The sequence below is a fragment of the Camelus dromedarius genome, chromosome 11, assembly GCF_036321535.1.
Source record: "Camelus dromedarius isolate mCamDro1 chromosome 11, mCamDro1.pat, whole genome shotgun sequence".
Taxonomy (NCBI): domain Eukaryota; kingdom Metazoa; phylum Chordata; class Mammalia; order Artiodactyla; family Camelidae; genus Camelus; species Camelus dromedarius.
This window is the reverse complement of record NC_087446.1, coordinates 10,604,027-10,627,061: the sequence shown is the minus strand read 5'-3', so window position 1 is coordinate 10,627,061 and position 23,035 is coordinate 10,604,027. Positions and strand designations below refer to the sequence as shown.

The following is a 23,035-nucleotide window of genomic DNA, read 5'->3' as shown; positions in this document are numbered from 1 at the left end:
GGTACCAAATAAAACCTCAGGAATTCCCATCACTTTCTTCATATTGTATGTATCTGCCTCAATTCTAATCACCCACCCCCTGGACCCGGTTACACCCTCCCACAAATCTTCATCGGGAGAGATTTAGTGTGAGAAATGGTGGTTCTCTCATCCTTTGCGTCCTGACTGTGACCCATCGTTCTGCCTCCCTCTCAAACACCGTATCCACGTTCCCAGATCCCCCAACAGCACTGTGGATGGCAGAGGACATCTGGCATGAGGAGGGTTCACTGGGGACTGGCCAGTCTTCGCTGTAGCCAGTGAGTCCCAGCCACTGGACCTGGAGGTGTCCAGGCCAACACAAAAATACTGTAGCAGGGATTTGAGTTTGGTCAGCGGGATTACTCTAGATAAGCTCACAGATTTTTTTGTATACTTCTATGAAAACACCATACTTTGCCACAAATGTTACTAATAAATTATCTTTGTAAGGCATTCACTTGGTAATTTCTAGTACTGTCTACCAGAAGACAGGAATAGCAGGGACATTCCTTTGGCATCTGCATGTGAAACAGGCTTAAGTCTTTTTGAAGAATTTACTGTGAAAACTGGAGAATCTTATGTCCTGACATCTTTGCTAAGACCCATCAATAAAACTATGCCACAGGCATCTGTCCAACATCTGAGCCGATACAAAACAATCCGTTCCCTTCTTTCTCTCCCAAACAATACGGTTATTCTGGGCAGACTGTCACTACTCATTCTTCTCTCCTGTCCTTAATCAGGCCGTGGGTTTCACACTATCACATGCAGATGGAGAAGGTGATATGAAATTTCCAGATAGTCCTATTGGTGTTAATACTTTGGCAATGGAAGAAGGGCTGAATTTATTACCTTCCTAGATCTTTATTAGACTGTAGGTAAAAGTCAGAAGTAAAACATTAAAAAAAAAAAAGATACATTCACTTACCACAGCGCCAACTCCATAGCTAGCGGCAGGGGCAAGGGCATGGTAGGGGTCGGCTGTGTACACCCTGCCATAACTGGAAGGAGAGATACAGTCAGGGAGATAAAGGGAAGCCAGTGATCCAAAAAATTTAAGGGGTTAACGGTGCTAAGGACTTGTGAGTAACTTGGTCTTGGAATGTTATTAGGGAACTAGTAGAATGGAAAAAAAAATCTCTCTAGTCTGCTCCTAAATGCAGTAACTGAAAATATCTGAAGAACTTCTAGGAAATGGGAGAGAAGGGAGTTGGAGATCAGGAAGAGGGAAACTGGGGTCCAAGCCAGAAAGACACAAGAACAAGAGCGAGGAGCAGAGGGGTCCATGCCGTCGGGTTTTGGGCAGGATGGAGGCTACAGGAGAAGGCTGGTGGAAGGCCCAGGTCAGCAGCAGCCCCGGGCGCTAAGTGCCATCCTGGCAATGGTGCCGGGGGAGGGGTGACGTGTGGGGAGGGTGCAGGGCTCCCGGCCCCCTGACGTACCCATCGCTGTAGGCGGCGGCGGCGGCGGCAGCAGCTGTGGCTGCGGTCGCAGTAGCAGGCTGTGCGTATCTGTAGGCTGCATATCCACCCTACAGGAGAGAAGAGAACTGACTTTACAGATACCTCTCCCCCGGGCCGGCCGGCCGGACACGCACCCACCCACACGCAGACGGACCCGGACCCGGACACGGACACGGAGACAGACAGACGCAAACACGGACACATGTGGGGAGAGAATGTTTCAAACTGCATCAGTCTGCATGTTATCCCTTAGTGCAAAATGAAGCTCCACTTAAGGCAGGGGTTTGCTTTCCAATTTGTAATAGTAATAAAAATAAACTACCTTGTAGCACCTGTTCTCAAATTTAAGAAATGAAGAAGTGATTTTGGATCTGTCTTACTTTTGGTCTTTGTTGGAACTTCGAACAGAGAAAATGTGTACAGAAAGTTGGGAGAACTTGACCTGATGGACAGGAAACGTACATTATAGAATTAAGACATATATTTGCCTGCATTAACTTCAGATTCCCTGTGCGCACTCAGGTTGACCTACTGCTAGGAGACTGCGGTGCGTAAAGGCCCCACACAGTGCTATGCCCCGTGTGGCCTGGCATGTCTGCAAAGAGGTTAAGATAAGCAAGCAATATTTAGAAGGAAAAACCAGAGTAGATCAGGGGTTGGCAAATCTCCACCTGTGAGCCAGTGGTCTGCCACCTGTTTCTGAAAGTAGCTGTGGCAGGGACCGCATGGCCTACGAAGCGGAAGATATTTATCACTTGGCTCCCTACAGAAAAAGTCTGCCAACTCCAATCCGTATTTCAGACTCAGGCAAATCAGGTTACAAAGGGCTGAGGATCCCTGGGCTAGACTCAGACAGACCAGGAGGCCCTCCCTGCCTGCCCCAAGCATTTAACTGCATTTATTTTCCTTCCTTAAGAGGTTTTGGGACTCCTACATCCTAACCTCACAGCAGGCTCTGGGGCTTTTCTTCTAAGGGTGCAGATACCCTCTCAGGGCGAAAGAGCCTCAAATCCCCCTGTCTGGTTATTTTAACTCAGTTTAGATGAACCAAATACTCAAAAGGTTTTCACTGTCGGGGTGAAGCATATGTGCTCCTTCATGAAGTATTTCACAGATAATCCCAACAAGTGCCACATGGGACAGGCGATTTTAAAAAGCGGCAAGCCCCACTTTTCCTTCTTTCTCTTTACCTTTCTAGAATTCATCTATTGTACCTAAGCCAAGTTCAGGTGTGTATTGTTACTACTGTCTTCTCCCTATCAAACATAGCTCTGAATGTTGAACTGGTCCATTGGGACAGCATTTCAGCAGTGAGCAACAGCACACTTCATTTCTCATGGACATCAGAAGCTTCCACTTTTCAGTCTTCAATTTGAATGTCCGATGTTCAATTTTTGCTAAGCCTACAACAGAAATTTCAAATTTATTTCTATATCATTTTTTTAGGATTGAAAACAAGTATTTTCTAGGGGGACCGCTGTTCATCTGATAGGGCAGTTTCTAGCTTGCTGCTTTTATTTCTTTTCAAATCTTATTCTGGAAACACCCGCAATTTCCTCTTATGGGTGTCTATAGCTTTTTGCTTCTTTCTTACATAACTTATGCTTTCTCTAACGGGAGAAATTGCACTGTCGGGGAAAATTTACTCTCGCTCTTTAAATTTATGCCACGTAAAGTCATCGGAATTAGCTTCAAAGGTACATTAAAAAAAAAAAAATCCCTGACTGGCTTTCAGTGGTTATGTATTATTCCTTCTTTGTTCTTCAAGTGAATGACTTAGAAAAGCACACATTGCTTTCTCAATTACAAATTCTTCCACAGATCTTCATATAAATAAGAAAACTCTAATATTTATCAAACACTGGCAATGAAATGGTAACGAACAGGGATGCGGCAGGAAGCACCCTCAGGGGTATCTGTGACCCACATGTCTCCTCTGAATTCCAGCCAGGTCTATGGGAATGGGCAGGCCAGACTGATCTGGGCAAAGCTATACATCCAGGCTGTGATATATACGCTGTCATACATATACACCAATCTATACAGTATACATAAACTAACGTGTCTCTTTACCTTATTTCCTTTTTTAAAAACTTCTAAAGAAGACATGAAACAGTAAAAATATTTGTTAAATGAAGCAACATGCTAATCATAGCTGAAAGCTTAGGCTTTAAATGAACCTTGAAGGCTCACTTTTTCAGTATAACTAGAGACGGTTCCATGAGTTTAGCATTAAAGTTAGCTAGTGTGAAGTCTACAGCAGGACTTTCTTTAGTAAAACGTCTTTGTAAACAAGGATAATGTGGTAAACAAGCATCATGAGGTTTGTCCCCTTAGCATTCCGTAAAAACCCCAAAATCTTTAAAAATTTAGAAAGTCAAGGTAATAAATGCAATTAAAGCCCAGTTCATATCCACCTGAGTGAAACACTTCAGAACTGAAGTTCTGTGCCATAGGCGGAGGCATACGTTCTCATTAAGGGGTTCTGAGGTTTAAAAGTACTAATTAGACCCTCAGTAAGTCAGAGATACTGGGGATTATATTAAATCATTAAATTTGAGGTGTACTGCACTAATTTTGGGGAAAAAAAAGAGAGGTTCTCAATGAGGTTACTGATAGAACCCCTCAGTTTCCTTGGCCTGCAAGAAGCCGTCAGAATCTCAGTGGTTTGGGGGTAATGTTATCGTTAATCAAAACAACTCTAAAAGGATCAGACTGTGGGAAGAAAGGGTCCTTTTAAGCCAGAAGGAAATGGAGATAATCTATCTGCAGTAGTTTCCTTCTACTTAAGTGAACTCTGACTTTTGAGTCTGAATTTGACGAGGCTCTTTCTCTGCTATTCGAATTCAGGAAAACAGGACAGGGATGCAAGTATCTTACTGACAACAAAAGGCTCAAGAAGATCAGCATTAAGAAAAACTACAGTAAATTTTTTAAAAAGCAGATTATCTTTCAACATGGCCTCTCTCCTAACTACTTTATAATGGTGCTGTCGAGAGGCCCTTTAAAGGGAGGTGGCTGTCTATGCTTAGGATGGGCAGGTAATATCCTAATAAATGAATCTGGTAATTCATCGATGACTACCCCCAAATTAGAAAAACTAAATTATATATCATGGATTTACTCGTCTTAGATGTATTCTTACTCCTAAGTATTTCTGCTGGTGCTTTAAGATTGGTTATTGGACAAAATATCTCACATAATATAAGACAAGGAAAATTCAGATATATTTATTTCTATTCTGGATTTTGGATCGCGTAAAGAATCCAGGTGGAAAAACTGTTTTCTCAGCTGGCTCTTCTACTTGCAAATCTGAAGTCGTTTCTAGAACATGAGAACAAAGTGCAGTTTGAAACACCAAGGGTTTTGTTGCCGTTTCTTAAGGTTTTCAAAAAAAAAAAACAAGGGTGGGGAAGGGGGCAGGAGAGACAGGGTTCAGGCGTGGGGAAGGGATATGGCGCCACATTTATTAATCACATTAAAAACTAAGCATGCCAACATCTGGAGCTAAAACAACCAGCAAAATCACCACGTTCAGACTCGGATTGGCTAACTCTATCTATCCCAGCATTCTCTTGGGACAGCGGTTTGCCCTAGGCTCTACCACAAGCTCGGTGAAGTACACAGCCTCAATTACTAGAGCGTGCAGCCACAACGACCTGGTATTACGGAGACAGTCAGTCACCACTTGAGTTAACATTCCATACCCTAACGACTGGCCCCTCCCCAGCCCAAAGGAATAGTCAATCTTGCCCACCCTAGCCCTGGCCCACACCACAATGTTAATAATTATAACAAGCAGTAACCCATCTGTTATATCAGAGAAGGGAACAGAGACTCCACTGAGAGATTTAGAGTGAGATGTTAACATTTCTTCAGCTGACTGCACAAACAAACAAACAAAAAAAAAAAAAAAAAAGAGGAGAAATAATTCATTTGGAGATATGAAGTCATGAAATAGCTGATGTGTATTGCTTTTAACCATGCACTGATGCAAAACTGAAGCAACCATTAATAATAAAAAGTAAAAAGGACATATGTATTTACACACAATCAGACCTGTTTGATCTGAAGCAGTTTGCAGACTCTATCTGTGTGTGATTTGAAATAAAACAAAAAATGGGGATTAGCATGGCCACAGCACACCCTAATGTAGGAGGGCACACACGGACAGCTTTTTGGAACCTGAGAACTGGATAAATTTGGCATGGCTAAGCCTGGTCCAAATACACACACGCCCCTTTAAAAATAATTACTTTCTTATCCGTTTGTAACTCATTCTGAATGACTTCTAGTGTTCCCAACTTGGGCAGCCCAGCGCCACATCAATCCCCTGTTCAACCTCCCTGACCCTGACACCAAGATCCTGTGCTGGCCCACGGCACTCGGTAGTGTGCTTGCCCTGTCGACACCCAGACATTCTGACCCAGTGTTCTACAATATTTCCTGTGTTTATCAAGCATTGTATCTTTTCACACAGCCATAACACATCCTGCCTTCAACGTCTTGCTTTCTCAAGGGAAAATGCTGTTACCTTTACCATCCCTTGGTTGCTGTTGTTTAAGTCTCACTTTCCCATTGCTCAAAGTCATCTCCTGGGGATTTTCTCCTCCACTCTGCATCAATTTTGTTGTCTAATTAACGTTACGACGTTGCCACACTGACCACGTGATTCTTCCGCACAGTTCTGTGGCTGTGCTTTAACTAGAACACGATGGAAGGGTTCCACATGTTGTCCCCCTTATACCTGACCTCTGTCTGCCTATCTAAGTTTAATCTCACACTGGTAGGCCTTCTCCTTGTCTTGATGTTAACCTGGCCATTAATTTCATCATTATATTTTTGTTTCAGGATTTACATAAAAACAGGACTTTGGTGAGCATGTGATGTCAAGACACCTTCTTTCTACCTGGAAGACAAAATGACATTATGTGACACTGAGGAGAAGAATGTGTGTTTCAAGACCAGCAGACAAAATGAAAGCTTGTTCCCTACATGTGGTGTATGGATTTACAGAGCAAGGGGAGTAGGGGTGTATGTGGGTGGGGAGAATGGCAGATGTGATGCTTAAAATCACTACAGCAGAGCAGAGATCTTGTCCAATTAGCTTGGGTCTAATGCTGTGCCTCTGGGAGTCACTTTGTTTGTTTCTACACGATTCTAACTCCCTCCTTCCCTCACCTCCTTCTGCAGCTGAGATCCACTGAGCTGGGCTGAGCTCAGATGAGGCGGCGCTCTTAAGGAGAAGAGTTCTTAGGTGGCAATATGGCACCTTTGATTAAATGTGAGTAACACCGATGTGAATGCAGAACTTCTAATAATATTTTCACTGCCTTTGACTGAGAGACCCAACTACTTTGAAAAGTGGATATGAAAAATTTTTAAGGAAACTATTTTAAATTTATCTTATTATTATAATTGGGGTTAAGGAAAGAAATTTTTATGACCAACTTGGTATCTTCCATTTATTACTTTTAAGATAGATGAGAGATGATCTTATAATTAATTAAACCTTTCAAACACTACTATTCCACATCTCCCCAAATTAGTTCATTTCCAAAATCTCACTGGGTAGCCACATCAAGAGACTAACTGAGTTGTGAAAAGCTACCTACTGTTTTCTTTTTCTTAGCATCCAGCTATCAGCAAACCTGACAGTCCATCATTATCCAAATGAACTCACTGACCTTGTTTTAAAGTGAAAGGGGGGCGAGGGAAATGTGTTTCAATGTTAGAGTCCCAGTATGTCTAAATTTTTAAGACAACTTCAAAATTACATAGCAGCACCGTCCAATTACTACCATGACTTCACGACAGGACCCAATTTGGGATTCAGGAGTCCTGTTTAACACATATCCTATTTTCTCCCTTTTCTCATTTCTTTCACAAGAGTAAGAAAATGTCCCAAATTGCTGAGATCTCCAAATCTAAAAGATCAGTTTAAACACCATGGATAAATGTTGATTGACAAACTAAAAGAGGTGGCAGTGATGGGACAGTGCATATAACACACCTGGTGTGGATATGTGGCAATGGACTTAATTTTGGAGGAAGTGCCATCGTGTAATGAACTTGACTGTGTGCACTGCTGAGGTAGCAGGGCTTAGATCACACGCTCACAAGTCTTGATTGTCCAAAAAAGCCTCTGTTCCCATCTCTAACGTGGAGCTGGAATGGTTAGTATATTTCAATTTTTTCACTGCAATCCACAATCTGATTGATTGGCAGGTCACACTGGCACTCCTACCTGAGGTATTTTAGCGCTAATGATTGGTTCCTGTAAGACTATTCTATAACAGAACACAGGAAGAGCAGTTCAAAAAACACAGCTGTGGAAGGAAAACAATCATACAAAAAAGCCCGCTAAGGGGCCCACCAGCCTTTTCTTTCCTTTGGATGCAAGCATGCTTTTCACAGGATGAGAATTAGGAGCAGTTTGTTATCCCATTAAAAAAGTGAATTAGGGTGAATTATGTCTTTTCTACTCGTCAAGAAAAGAGGGGGTGGGCAGACACGTAATCCATCTGCTACACTCCCAGGTCTTATCGCCGTGAGTCTTTTCACAAATTATGGGCACAATTGCTAGATCAGTTCTCCAGAGAGGAACGTGCCACAAAAGAAACAGCAAGGAAGAAAATGGCTAGCAGGGATTACGGCCTAAGAACAGAACAGGGAAAGAGATTAAAAAGACAAAAAACAAAACAAAACAAAACAACAAAACACCAAAAAAGCAAAAATCCTCCACAGCTGACAGCCTAAATTACTATAACTTAAACAAAATCAGTAACTTACACTCTTTTCCCTCATGTTGTCTCTTCAAGCTTGGGTTCAGGGTAACTCTTTATACTAGATAAACCCTCCTCTCTTTCTATGTCTAATCTCCTTTTCTGAGGAAACAACAACTAAACATCTATGGATAGCTTCCCACAGAAGGGAAAATGCACAGAGAGAAGCAGAACAAACTCAAGGTAAAATGATAGGGCTTTCTGGTTGTTGCTGTTTGTCTGCATGTTTTTAAAGAAGCCTCCTTTGCCACATCACACATGGAACAGGGGGTCTCAAGTTTTAAAAGCTGTAGGAAGAGTTTACATTAGGCTTCGCTCAACAGTTACCTCCTCACATATTCTTGTTTTTCATTCGTGGGTTTGGATATTATTTCAGCACTAGTGACCAACTTTTTCGTCCGATTAAGTGCTTTAAGATAAGAACTAAGAAATGAAAATACCATTACTAGTACTCTTTTCATCAACAAGGGGCCACTGGTTAAAAAAATGTTTCAGCAAGGTCACTGAATTACTTCTGTTCAGCTTGATAAGGTAATCCAGTTAGTAGACTTAAAAAAAAAAATTTCAAGAGCATTTTCTCAACAAGTACAGAAAAAGCATCTCTCTTTTAATAAAATCATATATTATAAACTAAGGAAGTGAGAGAACTGTAAGCAAGTATTTGGTTGGTTGACTTGACAAGGTGGAAGTAGGCAAATCTTAATAAGGCACAAGGAGGTCACATTCTTAAGAAATCCCCAAATAAGGAGGATATTAGAGAGGAAAAAGAAACCCCACCTTAAGAAATAATTCAAATGGAAGTGTACTATAATAGACCAGATTTCAAGAAAACAACTTAAATAACATAAAGATGAGTTCATGAAAATATGGATACTAATGTATATGGAGAATGTACATGCTGAGATTGTATGTAAGTAGGTACTTAGAAAAGTGCAATTTGCTGTAAAGTAGTATATCGTTTCCCAACCCTTGAGCTTCACTGTGAGCACAAGAAAAAGAGATCTTTCACTATTTCTTGAAAACCATCTGAGGAAAGATGCAGATTTTACTTAAAGTACTAACAGAGGCAGTGAAATATGGATTATTTGGGTTTTATGCTTGGCTATACAAATAATTTATGTGATCTGGGTAAGTCACAGTCTAAGAAATGTATCTACAAATGGAGAGGGTTGGACCAAATCATGACTAAGGTTCCTTTAAGTATGTGTTAAATCGAGCATACTCTGAAGGTCTGCTCTGAATAGGACAGGTAAGTACCACCGCCCACAGCATCCCAGAGGACCGCTTTATCCTGTCTCTACCTCCTGCAATACACAGAGGCTGTAAGTGCATTCTGAAAGTGCATTAATGTTCTTAGATTGCCAGAGAGTCTTTGGCAGACTGTGGAAATAGTTCATTAAAAAGGTACCCTTATCGACTTTCGGGAGGTGAGGGTGGGGAAAGCATTTCTAGATAATTCTAACCTATGCCCAAGGAATAATTTCATGCTGACAAGTTTTTCTTATGAAATTGTTTCTTAACGATAGGGTGGCTAGACCAAGTTTGCAATCAGAAAAAGACCACTTGGAAAGGTCCTAATTAAAAGACTTCAAAACTCAACAACTTGACTCCCTGTCAGTTAGATAACTTTGTCCATATTTTAAATAATATATGACAACCAATCATGAAACTGTAGCTAGACAGTTTAAATAATGGATGATAATAAGGATGTTGACATGGCTGGCTGAATCAACAAATCTTGTATGACGGTCAAATGTTTGTAAAAGAGGCGAGGTTGCTAATTATGCACTCATTTCCCTGTCGGTGGCTCTGAAGAAAAGAGTCCCACTGGTTGCGGACTTTCTGATACAGAAGAGCCTCACGCACTGACTCCCTGGTTTCCTCTCATTCCTACCCACTCTTCACTGGCATCAGTTCCTTATTTCACTTTCACAACATAATGCTCCCTCAAAGTATGTTAACTAGGAAAACACACATTTCAGAAAGCTCACTGCCATCTACGTAAATCCAAGCTCTAACGATCTAAAGAGGGATATGAAATGGGAAGAAAAGCAGAACAGGGAAAGAGTTGGTTTAAGGCTAAGCTAGTCCTGTTATTTATGTGTGCACGTGAGACGACAGTAATAACAGACTTTAAACCTGCTGATCATCTCGCAAATGTATTAGTGATACACAGAGCATCTGTGGGTAAAGGGAAGGGAAAAGAATATGTCCAGTAGACTGACTCTAGCAATGATCAGGAAACCCAAAGGCTTAGTTTTGGCACCCAGGGCAAGCGCAGTGGCAGAGAAGCATGCTTGCATTCTTAAATATATAAATATATATATGTATATATCCACAAGGAAAAAGAAAATAAAAAATTAAATAAATTATATTAAAAAAAAAAAAAAACCAAACCAAACCAAAGAAACAGAAAAAAAAGGCTGGCTTGTCAGGGGATGGGGTCGAGAAGGCCCCGGTGTGTGTACTTACATAGAGGTCAGCACCGTAAAATCCGTCCTGGTAAACCACACTGCAGAAAATCCACACAAAAACAAAAACAAAAAAAACAAAAGAACAGAAACACATTCCGGTTATTGAGGACGGCAGCATGCACATGCGCTCTACACGGGCAGGTGATGTATGAATACGGAACCGGGGCCGGGGGCCGGGGGCCGGGGGAGGCAGTGAGGAGTGTGCACTGCACACGCAAGTGATGCAGCTCCAGGACACGCAAGGCGGGGAAGGAACGCAAAACTGCAGTGAGCCACCTGCATGTCTGGTAATTAAAGTAAGATTAAAACAATAAAGAGCACTCCCAAAGGGCCTAACAGAGCTTTGGAAAATCTGCTGGATTGGAAAGAAACATCAACTTTTCATATCTGGAGTATTTTTTTAAAAATAAGCTTGTTCTAGGATGAAGTTTTTCTTTAAAGAACTTCAAAAGGGGTGTGTGTATGTGGGTTGGAGGGCAGGGGATGTATAGAGAGGGGTTTAATATGAAGAAAAAAAAAAAAAAGACCCAAAGAACTCCATTAGGGCAGGACCTGTATGCAAAGTATGTTTCAAAATTATGTTTAGTATTTTGTTACCAGTTTCATAGTAATATGTGAATTTTTTTTCTAATATCCATACATCACCTGCTTTTTACCCTGCACATTAGACATGCGATAAGATTTGGCTGATCACACAAGCATGCAAAGTATTATTATTCAGCATTTTAAGAACCAATGCAACACCTCAGAAAAACAAGTCAATCAATTCTGACCAAAGTAAACAGAGAAATGTAATTAAAAAAAAAAACACAACCAAAAATACCCACAATGCATTGCTTTCACAAGCAGAGATAATGAGCTAAAGGTTAAGGTGATTGGTCCAAGGTCCAAGAATTGAAAGGTGCAGTGGGGATCCCAGATAGTAACAATATAATCCAGAGTGGGGAGGAGTAACTGGAAGACTTTAAGGGTTCTTTTTTGACCATTAGAATATTCATGGAATTCTGAAAAATACAACTGATAACTGAAGTTTGGGCATGACCTGCTTTATTTAAACGAATAAAACCGAGAAGGTAGCTGATTAGGAATAGAAGGGTTTTCTTTCCTGTTTAGAAAATGAATTTGTATCAAACAAACAAAATACATGACTCTTCTTAATCCTGAGCAACACTAAACTATTATAATTAAAATACAGATTTCAAACCTGTTGAGATATTTTGTGCACAAAATTTCCCCATAACATTTTGGGACCAAAACACATGGAATAGCAGTAGAGGAAAAAGATAAGACTTCCTTCTTCATATGTATTAAATCAAGATTTGGCTATTTAAAATTAGATCATTTATTCAACTAAATGAGCTGGAAATTTTCACTACTACCTTCTCTATTACAATAAACAAGCTAGCAAGTGAGGTCATCAAGTTATGTATTTTAACTTGAATATGAAAATAACATTTCTTATAGATAGCTGGAAAGTTTCTGAATTCTACTTCCAATGACATTCTGCTGTGTTTACAGAATAGTAGGATCACACTTTGCAATGCCTCAAATATGCTGAGCCTTTGTATTACACAGTAGGCAAATTAAACTCGTCTGTGAGGTTTTTAGCTAAGTTCTATCCATTTTCATAGTCTCCAATTGCAGTTAAAGTCTGATATTAGAAAGTAACCTGCCTCTCAATTGCAATTTAGTAAAAAAGAGACTTATTCATAATAAGAAGGCTGATAAAATGCAAAGCATTGATGCCAAGTGGTGATTAATTAACCTTCAACTATTTCAGTAGGGGATATAGGCAAAGATTAAAAAAATATTTCTTCTACAGAGAAGAGTGGTGGCATTAAAACCATGAATAAATTTTACACTAAGGTGCATCACTCACTGGGAATATTCACCTAAATTCTAGAAGAATTCCAATATTCCCTATATCAAATGCCACAAGGAGGCTAGGACACAATGATTAATGATGAAATTAGTTTACTAAGCTGAAAAGCAATTTTAGGCCATTCCCCATAAAATACTGGACTTATTCCTTGCCATCTTCCATGTAAACAGGTGGTTTAGTTAATAAAAAAGAAAACATGGGAGATTAGTGTTCAATGTAATGCACAGAAATTGATGTGATTAGACATAGAGATAAAATATCTTTGAGTAAATATATACCTGACAGACTTGGTAGAGAATGGGTTCTCAAGTTTGGCCAATATACTGAAATGACCTATATTGAATAGGAATGAATGCAACCACTTTATAAAGTAACTCAGAAATATTACAAAATAAAGAAATCCTATGTTTCTGGTGAGCAGTATTTCTTTGCAAACATGACGGTAAAGTCTCTTTTATTGAAATGGAAGACACTTCATGAGCAATTTTCCTAGTGTGTAGAACTTCCAAGGATCAGTTTTACATTTTACTTGAATATTTCTTGATGAAACGATACTGCATCTTTATTCACTTCTTTAAAAAGAGATGTCAGAGGTTGAAGGTCAAAGGTCAAGTTGAGAGAAAAAAGGATAAAATTAAAAGTAAGTAATGGCAGAAGATGGAGGTGATGGAATGCATGGGATTTAAACATCTATAACCTACAAACAGAAGTTTATTTCTCAAGTAGTTCCTTTCCAGTGGCTTCTGGAGCCTGCCCATTTCAGCATGCATAGCTGTCCTGTCTAACAAAAATGCTTTAATTCTGTGCAAGTGAGGACCCCGAATGGCATGTCCCTTTGGTCTAGGAATGAATGCTACCTTAGTACATCTCACAGCCAATTGTGCTGTCAGCAAAGGACCTGCAAAGGAGGCTCTTTCCCTTCACATTGTAACTAAGTAGCAATGAATGGGCTCCTCTGCCACTGTGTTTATTCCTCAGTAAGAATAAGGGAAAATAACCTGTCAGAGGTAGAGAAAAGATGAAGAACACAAATGTCACATCTTTGAAGAGAGAAAGTCCTTGATATAACTAACTTATAAAGTCCATTCTTTATAAAAATATACATTTTAGGCTGACACTGAGAAACAACTAAAAACAAAACCTGCCATCTTCACTCCTTCTCCCCCATTCAATAACAAAGGATTTATTTGTTGCTATGGAATCATTCCACTGCATGAGACACCCTCCATACAAAAATCAAAGGGTGAATGATGCTCAGCTACATTAGTTGTTTTACCATCATTCAGAAGCCAACTGTGGTTTAATTCTTCCTACTTCTCCCTTTCTCCCTTGATTCAATTGGACTTGGTTCATCTTTGAATTAACCTCTTTTAATCCGTTTCCTACAAAGAAAGCAAATCCATTGTGGGTAACTAGCTCTGCTGCTCACCACCCAGGCAGTGAAACCAAAAGGGAGGGCACAGGTGATAGCCTCAGCCCCATCAAGGGTGGTGATGAGGGGGTGAGTCCAGCAGACGCAGGCTCGCACTACAATCTTTTGCTCCTATTTTGGTTCTCTGCAGGAGTGTTAATCCATATTCGTGCGATGCGGAGTGAACTCCATGCCAACACACTGCTAGTGAACACAAGACAGTTCTGGCTACTGTCTTAAGCCACTACCGTGAGGGCTTAAGGTGGCCAAAATGAAGATTTATAGAATGAACTGATATTTTGTTCCAGTCTGATGATGGTATGGTTCTTGCCATCTAATCCATTAATTTGCAAATATTCACGAATCTCTACTACGTGGCACGGCAACATCCCAAGAGTTGTAAGAGGGCCATGGTACTCTCTTTTTGTTTGGTTGCTTATTTTGGAAGCTCCTGCTTACCCTGGATAGGCGGGAATGGCTGTTGGAGGTACCGCTCGGACCGCACCGTATACCGTCCGCCCTCTGCCCCTCAGATGGGCTCCTCTGAAAGCGGCCGCCGTGGTGGCTGCAGTTGGGTAAGGGAAGCCAGGAACTAAAGGGAGACCCAAAATATGACAGAAATGTCAACTTGCATTCAATAGCAGGGGTACAATCACAACCTGCTTTGACCCAATTACAGGAGAGATTAAAAGATACCTCTATAACACATCTTTTCTCAAAAAGAAATGGAAATGTGCAACATGCAAAACCTAACTGATTTTATGCCTCATTCTTTACAAATCTTGCGTGAATTTTCTTTGTTCCTCCCCAATTCTGGCATTACAACGTAAGCAGTGGGAAACAGGTCAAGAAGCTCTGAGAACTATTGCCGTCGTAAGAGAAGAGACTCTGAATTTCCACCGGCAGTTTAAGTTGATTGATATAAAGTCTTTCACTGGCCAATTATTAATCTTGTTTCCAAACATTATTACGGGCATATAATAATTATCCTTTATAAGTATTCTTTTGTGTTTTGACATGCTGCCACACTCCAGGGCACACAGCAGTCTTTAGACATTTCATTAGTCAACTTTGTTCTTTATCTAAAATGTTTTAATCCAGAAATGTGAGGTGGGAGGGAAACTAGCTCTCCCCTGCAGCCCTGTGTCCTTTAAAGAGGTAGGCGTTTCGTAAGGGTCTGTTTTAAGTGTGCTGTCCTCTGGGAAGCATGTAAAGACATTGATTCCATGTCCACTGAACTCTGTTTAATTATACCTCCTGCTGGAGCAAAACAGCTCAGGTCAAATTTACTTTAGAGATGTCAACAGAGCTGAGAATAAGCAATAATACTGGGGGCTTTTAAATGATCTTCTACCAGAGGGCCCAAAGCTGACTTGCAGAGAATACGTATAACATATTCCACAAATAATTACTTCTGTTTTCTCTATTATCAAGTGCAGACTAAAATTTTCTTTACATGCTCTCATCCCCTTCTACCTTTTCCAACTACTTATGCTTTGTGGCAATCTTAACATTTAGTCAGAAAGATTCTGGCACAGCTAAGTAGGACAGGGCATTGTGGTAGGACTTATCTTTCTAGAGAACGCTTCCTTTTTAGTTATGTATTATATTTGGGGGGAAAAAAAAAGACTAACACATCACTGTTTACTCACAACAGTCAAAACCCATGCCAGGTCAACATAGGCTACTTACTGATTAAAGGAATGTAAGTGTTAATGCCCCCTCTTCCGGACAGGGGCACGGCCGCATCATTGCCTAGGGACACGTCTGCTTGAAAGCTGGATGCTGATTGCATTAAAAAAATTTAAAAATGCAAAAAGATTACAAAAGAATAGGAAATTGAAAAACAATAGATGTTATAGATATATAAATAGCACAAATGGAAAAATTAACTTAAGTACTACCTGCATACAACTCGGGGCCATATACAGCTCCAACTACTGGGCTTAATTTCCAACCTGAAATGGAAGAGAGGACAGTGAGCATTTAAGATGCACTTTCTTTTATGTTATCTAATACTGTTTACTACTCTAGTTGTTTTATAATGGTATCTTCTGACTGAATTGAAACTGACCTGGACCTCTGAACTCCATGCTCACTTACGCTAATTGTATTCTGGGTAAACTGACATCTTCTTTCATTGGGATTTCCCAGTGGGATTTCACTGGAGTTAACCAAGTCAAAAAGGAGAGACATGCAATAATAAAATTCAAGGTACATTTCCAACTTGGGCGCATGTCTTCTGAGATTTTAATTTATAGTGAACTAATTTATGTTAATCAGACTTTTTAGCTATAGGATACAAGACTGCTGTTGAATATCAGCTTAAACATTTGTAAATTTTAAGTATTCCCAAACAGCATTATGTTTGACGTCAATTTTATCTCTATATCTCCTTTTTTATATTTATAGGAATATGGTAACTGGTAAAAAAAAAAAAAAGAAAAAAGAAAAATGTACTACTGCCCACTGATAGTTCAAGAGTAGAATTTCATATGAAAATTTTAATCAATAAATATTTATTGAACTTTACGCATAAATAAGCAAACACACTGTATTATTTTTCTGAAAGACTGGCTCTTTGGTTTACTTCTTTTACATTAGCTTACAGGTCTAACATTGTGTCACTGCCATGCTATATGTGAGTGGAAAGAAGAAAAGGCCAATTACCAGATTTAAATGCTATAAGCAAAGACATTATTCAAGAGAAAACCCATTCATTCAGAATCAATCCAACCCTCCATTATTTTATGCGCCCATAGACATGTCTCTTCATTATTCTGCATAAAAATGTCAAAATCTGGGTTCAAATCCTACTGGAGTTGTAAAGCACATATGTTCTGCAATGTCAGACAAATCAAGTGACTCAAAACCAACATGAACTAAAATGTTGAGAATTTATCAGAAGGCACCTAGCACACTCTTTTCAGAGTCTCTAAAACAGTAGCTGCAGGTTTCTAAAGTTTGGCTCTAGTTGGCTTGAATACTGATTTAGAATAATACTAAAAAATGAACTTTTCCTTTTCTATCAGTGGCACTATTACTTAAGCACTCCCTTTAAATGCACATTATAATAATGGTATATAATTGGACACTGTCAGCAATATTTTGAATACATTTTTGTATATTTCTTTGTATTGTATTTTTACAGGTGTTTATGTCATTCGTCTTTCACAAAACCCAAAGAGAGCGATAAGACAGGTACTATCTCTGGGACAACGAGTAAGTAATACACCTCCCTGGACTTCGTTTCCTAAATAATAAGCTAGGAGGGTTGGATTTTGATGACTTCTAAAGAGCCTTTGGTGCTAAAATTCTGACTGCCACTTGCTAGAGAGGAAAACAGAACCAGATAGGTTAGGAAACTGGTTCACTGTCACAGAGCAAAATGAAGCGTCAAATCTAGAAGTAGAATTTCTGTCTTCTCAATTCCAGTCAGCAGCTCTTTCTGTCACACTGCTCTCCTTGGATCTAAAGGAAATTTGACATACTTCTTCTTTTGTTTAAATTGCATTTTTATCAGAATTGTAGAAACTTCTGTTTTTGTGACAGCAGTGAAAAGAAGAAAACAAAAGACAAAGTGGAAGATGGTGGCATCCTAAGATAGACAACTGATAAAATGAGTAAGGAAAATGCAAATTATGCTGATTTTTATCACCTACTTGAAAAGCTGGCCTACCCATATTTACTGAAGACCTCCTGGGATATTATCAGTACCAATACTATTCTACTAGATTTAAGGCATTACCAGTACATAACGCCATACTCTAGCACTAGGCTCAAACTTTTACAAAGCAATAAAAAGGGAGAAACTCCCCCTTTTTATTCTAGATAAAATCTTATGCAGAACTCTAAAATATTCAGCAGAGACTGAGGTCCACCAAAGTGGAGCTGTAGACCTCAGAACCCAATCCATTTAATTTTCTCTCCGCCCTGCCCCCTCAACCGCCGAAGACAGTCTTATAGAACACAGATTGCAAAACCACTGTTGTACTGCGGATTAAAATTGTATCCTATCTCATTTAGAGAATATGAGTCTAGATTAAATTTGACAACTAAAGCAAAAGTTCTGTTTTGTTAGACAAAATATTCATAAAAAATTCCTTCTTACCAGAAACAGCTATAATGAACTCACTAAATAACATGTAGAGCCATGAAAGCAGAAAATATTCATGCACACACACACCGTGGCTGTTACCTCTAGCGAATTACTTTAAAAGGAGAACAAGGGGTCTCCTGAATTATTCCACTCATGCTCAGATAAGGAGGAATCAGGAGTAAAATCAGGACTTGGTGGGCATCCAGGGTATCATGGACAAGCCTAACACACTAGAAAGAACTTGCAGCAGCTAAAAAAGAGGGTGCCCAAATGGGACCTAACTTGGGTTATTAGGTAACTTCAAATGACACGTTCACACTGTATAAAATGACCTTTACTTAGACTATAATACCTCAATAACGAAAACAACAACAACAAAAAAGTAATTTTTAAAAATTATCTGAAGAAAAAGAAAAGTAAAAAGTAAAAGTAAAGGGAGTGCTTCAATGTAAATGAAATAAACTAAAGACTGAAATCAAGAGTCTGTGATGTTTGTGGAAAGTCCATACATTTACACAAGAATAAATGATGTCTTTCTGAGGATGATTTGTAATCTCTTACCATTTGCATATGGTGTGACCATCTTCTTATTGGTCATTACACGTGCTGTAGCATTATTCACCTAAAGATAGAAAGTAGAAAGAAGGGGCAGGGAGGAAGTAGACTGTATTAGGGAACATGGAGTTGCTCATTCAATAACAAAGTATTCAGTTTAAAATGTAAATTTCAGAGAGCACTGATTTAAATAATTAACATAGCAATACAAAATATTAATATATAGCATTTTAATTAAAGTGTTTATTAAATGAGGCAAACAAGAGTAAAATGTAGTTCTTGGTCTCCAAATGGAAAACTAGGGCTACTTTACCATCCAGAACTCCAAAGAAAAAGTACATTTGCAACTTCTTTGGAGATCTCATAAACAGAAAAATCTCTGTATTGAGGAAAATATGGAAAAAAGCAAACTGGAAATAACTGTTTGCCCGTGAATTGTCAAGTTCATTAATAAAACAGAGCCTGGCCACATTGGTCAGGAAATAGATTTACAGGAAGATAGGAAAAAAATCCATGGATTTCAACCTGTTCTAATGTTTAGCACTTTTTATATGCTTGTATAAGACTTTACTGTTTGAGGTCGGTAAACAAATACAGGAACTTAGATTCCTATGTTGACAGTCTTCAGGACCATTTTCAGTTTGCTAGATTATGTGGTCTATTTATTTAAGAAAAGTTTTCAGAAGGCCTTTAAATTAGGCACTGAAAAGATAAAGCTTATGTTTCTTTTGTTTTATGGTACGCTCCACCCTCATTACAGAACTGCATAATTTGAAGCATTCTCAGTGCTAGGGTGAGTAGGTGTTACAAAGATGGTGCTGATGAAGAAAAGATGAATGGAGCCCAGGAGCCAGGATACCGCAGCCCAGCGTAAGAACCAGCCTCAGAGCTCTTGCAAGGAGGGTAAAGCCTCACCATAGAACTTGGTAATATACTGTGTTGTCAGGTCATAAAATGGGCCAGTCTTTAAAAGAATTACAAAATATGCAAAATATAAATGTCTTATTTTGCCTCTGGAGATTTATATTATGTTAAATTTGTACAGTAATAAATTTTTAACCAAAAATGAAAACAATTTTAGGTAGAACTGGAAGCAAAAACGTTTTAATACATCTTTTAGGATTTGTATAGTGATAATCTTCCTATGTGAGGAAAAGAACTTGAAACTCCATTTACTCTAGTTTGACCCACTAAATCATATAAAACATTTCACATTTAAAAAGAAAGAATGGGATACAACAATGATGAGACTGAGAGCATGCAGTTAAAAAACACACACACACAAATAAAAGAAAGAAAAAAAAAAGTCTATTTTGGAAAGAAGGGAGAAAGTGAAGAGCGAGGCTCTCACAGACAAGGATTAGAATGGGGCAAGAGCTTCCACTAGCTGCTAGAGCAGAATGCACCCAAGCACTTAAAGGAAAAATGGCCAGAACCAATCAGAAACCACCAGTCAGCAAAAGAGACCAATAGCTGCACAGAACAGAGAAGGGGGTGGGAAAGGATGAGGGAAAGGTAAAGGAAGAGAGCTTGGGTAAAGAGAACAAAAAAGCAGGGGAAAGAAAAGAAAGTCAGGAAGGCTGTCACGGGCAGGAGAGAGAGCTGTCAAGGGCAAAGAAAGGACAGTCACAGCTACAAACAGAGGTTTGGGAAAGAGGAAAAGGAGGAGAGGAAGAAGGGGCAGGAAGTGCATTAATAAAACCAGCCAAACTGGAGTTCAGTAACTCTGAGTAAGATGTGCAAGGGGGAAAAATCACCATGACGTCAGTACTCAAACAGCTCAGACTGCTACAAAACAATATGTACATCCAAAGTCCAGGCGGCATTACTCAACAGCATTGAAAATAAAAGGGGGAAAGGAAAAGGAAGAGGAACAAGTCAAATCACATTTTGTAGTGTTAATGTGAGATGGCAGATGGACTTTTTCTTTCTTATTTGTTCGTAATTACATTTTAAAAAGCTTCTTCTCTAGTGCTTTGGTTCACTTACCGCCAACGGGTACCATCGCCAGCATTGTGTATAGTTACCATGGAAAGAGTGAGTCAAGTGAAGGGCCCTAAATGCTAAACCATTGGAAAGGGAGGGGAAAAAAAAGCAAAATATGCAGACATCTTACTCAAAATGGTGGCTTTTATATTTCATACTTTTAAAAATTGGGAAAGGGGAAAGGAGCCAGTTAACCTTCACCGCGTTATTAAAAAAGGGCTAGTGAACATCAGGTGGCCGACTTGATCCCATTAATGGTACATTGGACGGGCGGCCATCAAATCCTCTGTTGGAGGACTTTATACATTAACTGTTGAAATTCTTGATATTAAATAGATTTAAAAACCACATGAGTTTTGGATTTTTTCCTCCCTCCCCACAATCCCTACAATCTTCTATTCCTCACTTATCACACGCATGTGGAGGCAAACTGGCCTCCCAAAAGAGAGGATATTGGCTGGCCCCTTGATTCATTATAGGACACATTTATAAACTGAACAGATTTTAGACACTTTAAAAGTTAGTTTTATTGTCCTGATTACAGGAATTCGGAGTCTCGCAAACTGAAGCAAAGGAAAAAAAATTTAGAGAGTAGAAGGATGAACATTTTGGAGGAAAAAAGTAAATGAAAAACAAATACACATACATACGCACACAAGTAAATCAAAATTAAAACCCCCAAACAACAAAAAAATGGGGGGGGGGAGGATAGAAGTGTTACTTTTACACATTTTAGTGCAAGAAGGTAAAGTACACAGAGATACAAACATAGACACAAACAAGACAGGGTTCCAAATGTGAAATAAGTGAGGCAATACATAAAAAGAGAAATAAAAATATAAACCAGAAATTGAATTATTGAAGACATGCACCTCGATTTTACGGCCCTCTACCACGGTGCCGTGTAATTTCTCCCTGGCCCTGTCTGCATCAGCACTATTCTCGAAAGTTACGAACCCGAATCCCTGCATGCAGCGGGAGAAGGGGGGAAAACATGCACATCGTTATATTGAAATACTGATCTCTTGGTAAATAGAAAAAAATATCACAGTATGAAACTGGTATCAGCAACAACTCAGCAATACTTTCCCAAAGTCACGATTTTGGTCCATGCATATTTTGTAAAGGGAAATTAAATTCAATAAAAGAATTAAGAACTGTAGTAGTAATAGTAATAATAATAATAATGTAATTAACAACAATAATAACAATAATAAAATAAAACATAAAGCATGTGAGGCCAGACCAAAATTAAGGTATAGAGTTACTCGGGTCAAACTATTCAGTCAAGAAAATGAACATCTAAAAAAAAAATCCTACCTTTCTTAATTTACGCTGTTAACATACACATCCGGTTATGTAATACTAAAAAATACTTAATTAAATCTATTATTTCCAAGTACCTTCTACATGAAACTTGACATTTAGGCGCAAGCATTGTATAATCAATTTTTTTTTAAGGAGGTCTAATCATTTCAGCCCCACTTTGCCTGTTGCATATTATCACCATTAGTTGCTTTGGTAACAGGATAACTTAAGGCATACTCTTGATCTTTGATTCCATGGGTATTGGGTATAGAAGAGGAGAGCGCTCATGTTCGTCTAAGCCAATGAAAATATCACTAAGCAGTGGCCAGTTTGGACTTTTCTTCAATGCTAATCTTAAATGACCAGACTGGCACTTAGAGTAAAAGTTATGTTCAGCTGAATTTCAGAAAATTGCTTATCCACATTCGCCTAAATTATACATTTGTTGAAGCCCACATCTGCTACTAAACGTATTAGCAACTTTCTAAATATAGAGAGAAAAGGAATAATCAGAAGGCAATGGGAATGGGATTTACATTAGAGACATCAGTTGCACACTATTCAACAGGAAAGGAATACCATAAAACAGCAATACAGCTGCTGCTCTCAGTTAGGATTAATTTATCTGTCCACTGCAGATGCTGGAAAAACAAAAACAAAACCAAAGAACAACCAACAAACCATGGAGCTTTAATTCATTAAGTAGAAAAGGCAGGAGATCATGGAGTTAACCCACTTTATTTTTTTGTTCATGTTAAATCTGAAGAGACAGTCTGGGTCATAATCATACTACCAATTTCAACACCAGCAGGATGTTGTATATATACTATATGACTACTTCACAAAGCATTATATCATTTTCATTCTACGTGCTTTGTCCTTATCTTTCCACTCTGCAACTATACATTTTTCTCAAGCTATTTACATCGGTAGAGTGGTAACTTCTTAGAATTTCCTGAGAAAGTCCTCATTTCTCAGTAGCTTTATTGTCTCTATAGCATTCTTTGAATATGCCACTGTAGGATAACCTGAACCCTTTATTTTTCCTGAA

The 23,035-nt window shown here is 39.0% G+C and overlaps 1 protein-coding gene across 20 annotated transcripts in view; it reads right to left on the bottom strand.

Annotated features, from left to right (window-relative positions):
* Positions 1–23,035, bottom strand: part of RBFOX2 (RNA binding fox-1 homolog 2) — a 238,749-nt gene that overhangs the window by 6,176 nt on the left and 209,538 nt on the right. For 6 of the 20 annotated variants that reach the window (XM_031463169.2, XM_031463170.2, XM_031463179.2 and 3 more), the window contains 9 exons: positions 21,549–21,641; positions 18,697–18,757; positions 15,941–15,994; positions 15,729–15,821; positions 14,496–14,640; positions 10,742–10,781; positions 5,544–5,575; positions 1,464–1,552; positions 950–1,022 (listed from right to left, as the gene is read on the bottom strand). In XM_031463169.2, coding sequence (XP_031319029.1) covers positions 950–1,022; positions 1,464–1,552; positions 5,544–5,575; positions 10,742–10,781; positions 14,496–14,640; positions 15,729–15,821; positions 15,941–15,994; positions 18,697–18,757; positions 21,549–21,641 — 680 coding nt within the window. Of the gene's footprint in view, positions 1–949; positions 1,023–1,463; positions 1,553–5,543; positions 5,576–7,731; positions 7,775–10,741; positions 10,782–12,078; positions 14,008–14,495; positions 14,641–15,728; positions 15,822–15,940; positions 15,995–18,696; positions 18,758–21,548; positions 21,642–23,035 lie in introns of those variants that run through there. The other 14 variants (XM_031463175.2, XM_031463176.2, XM_031463182.2 and 11 more) reach the window with 9 other exon arrangements.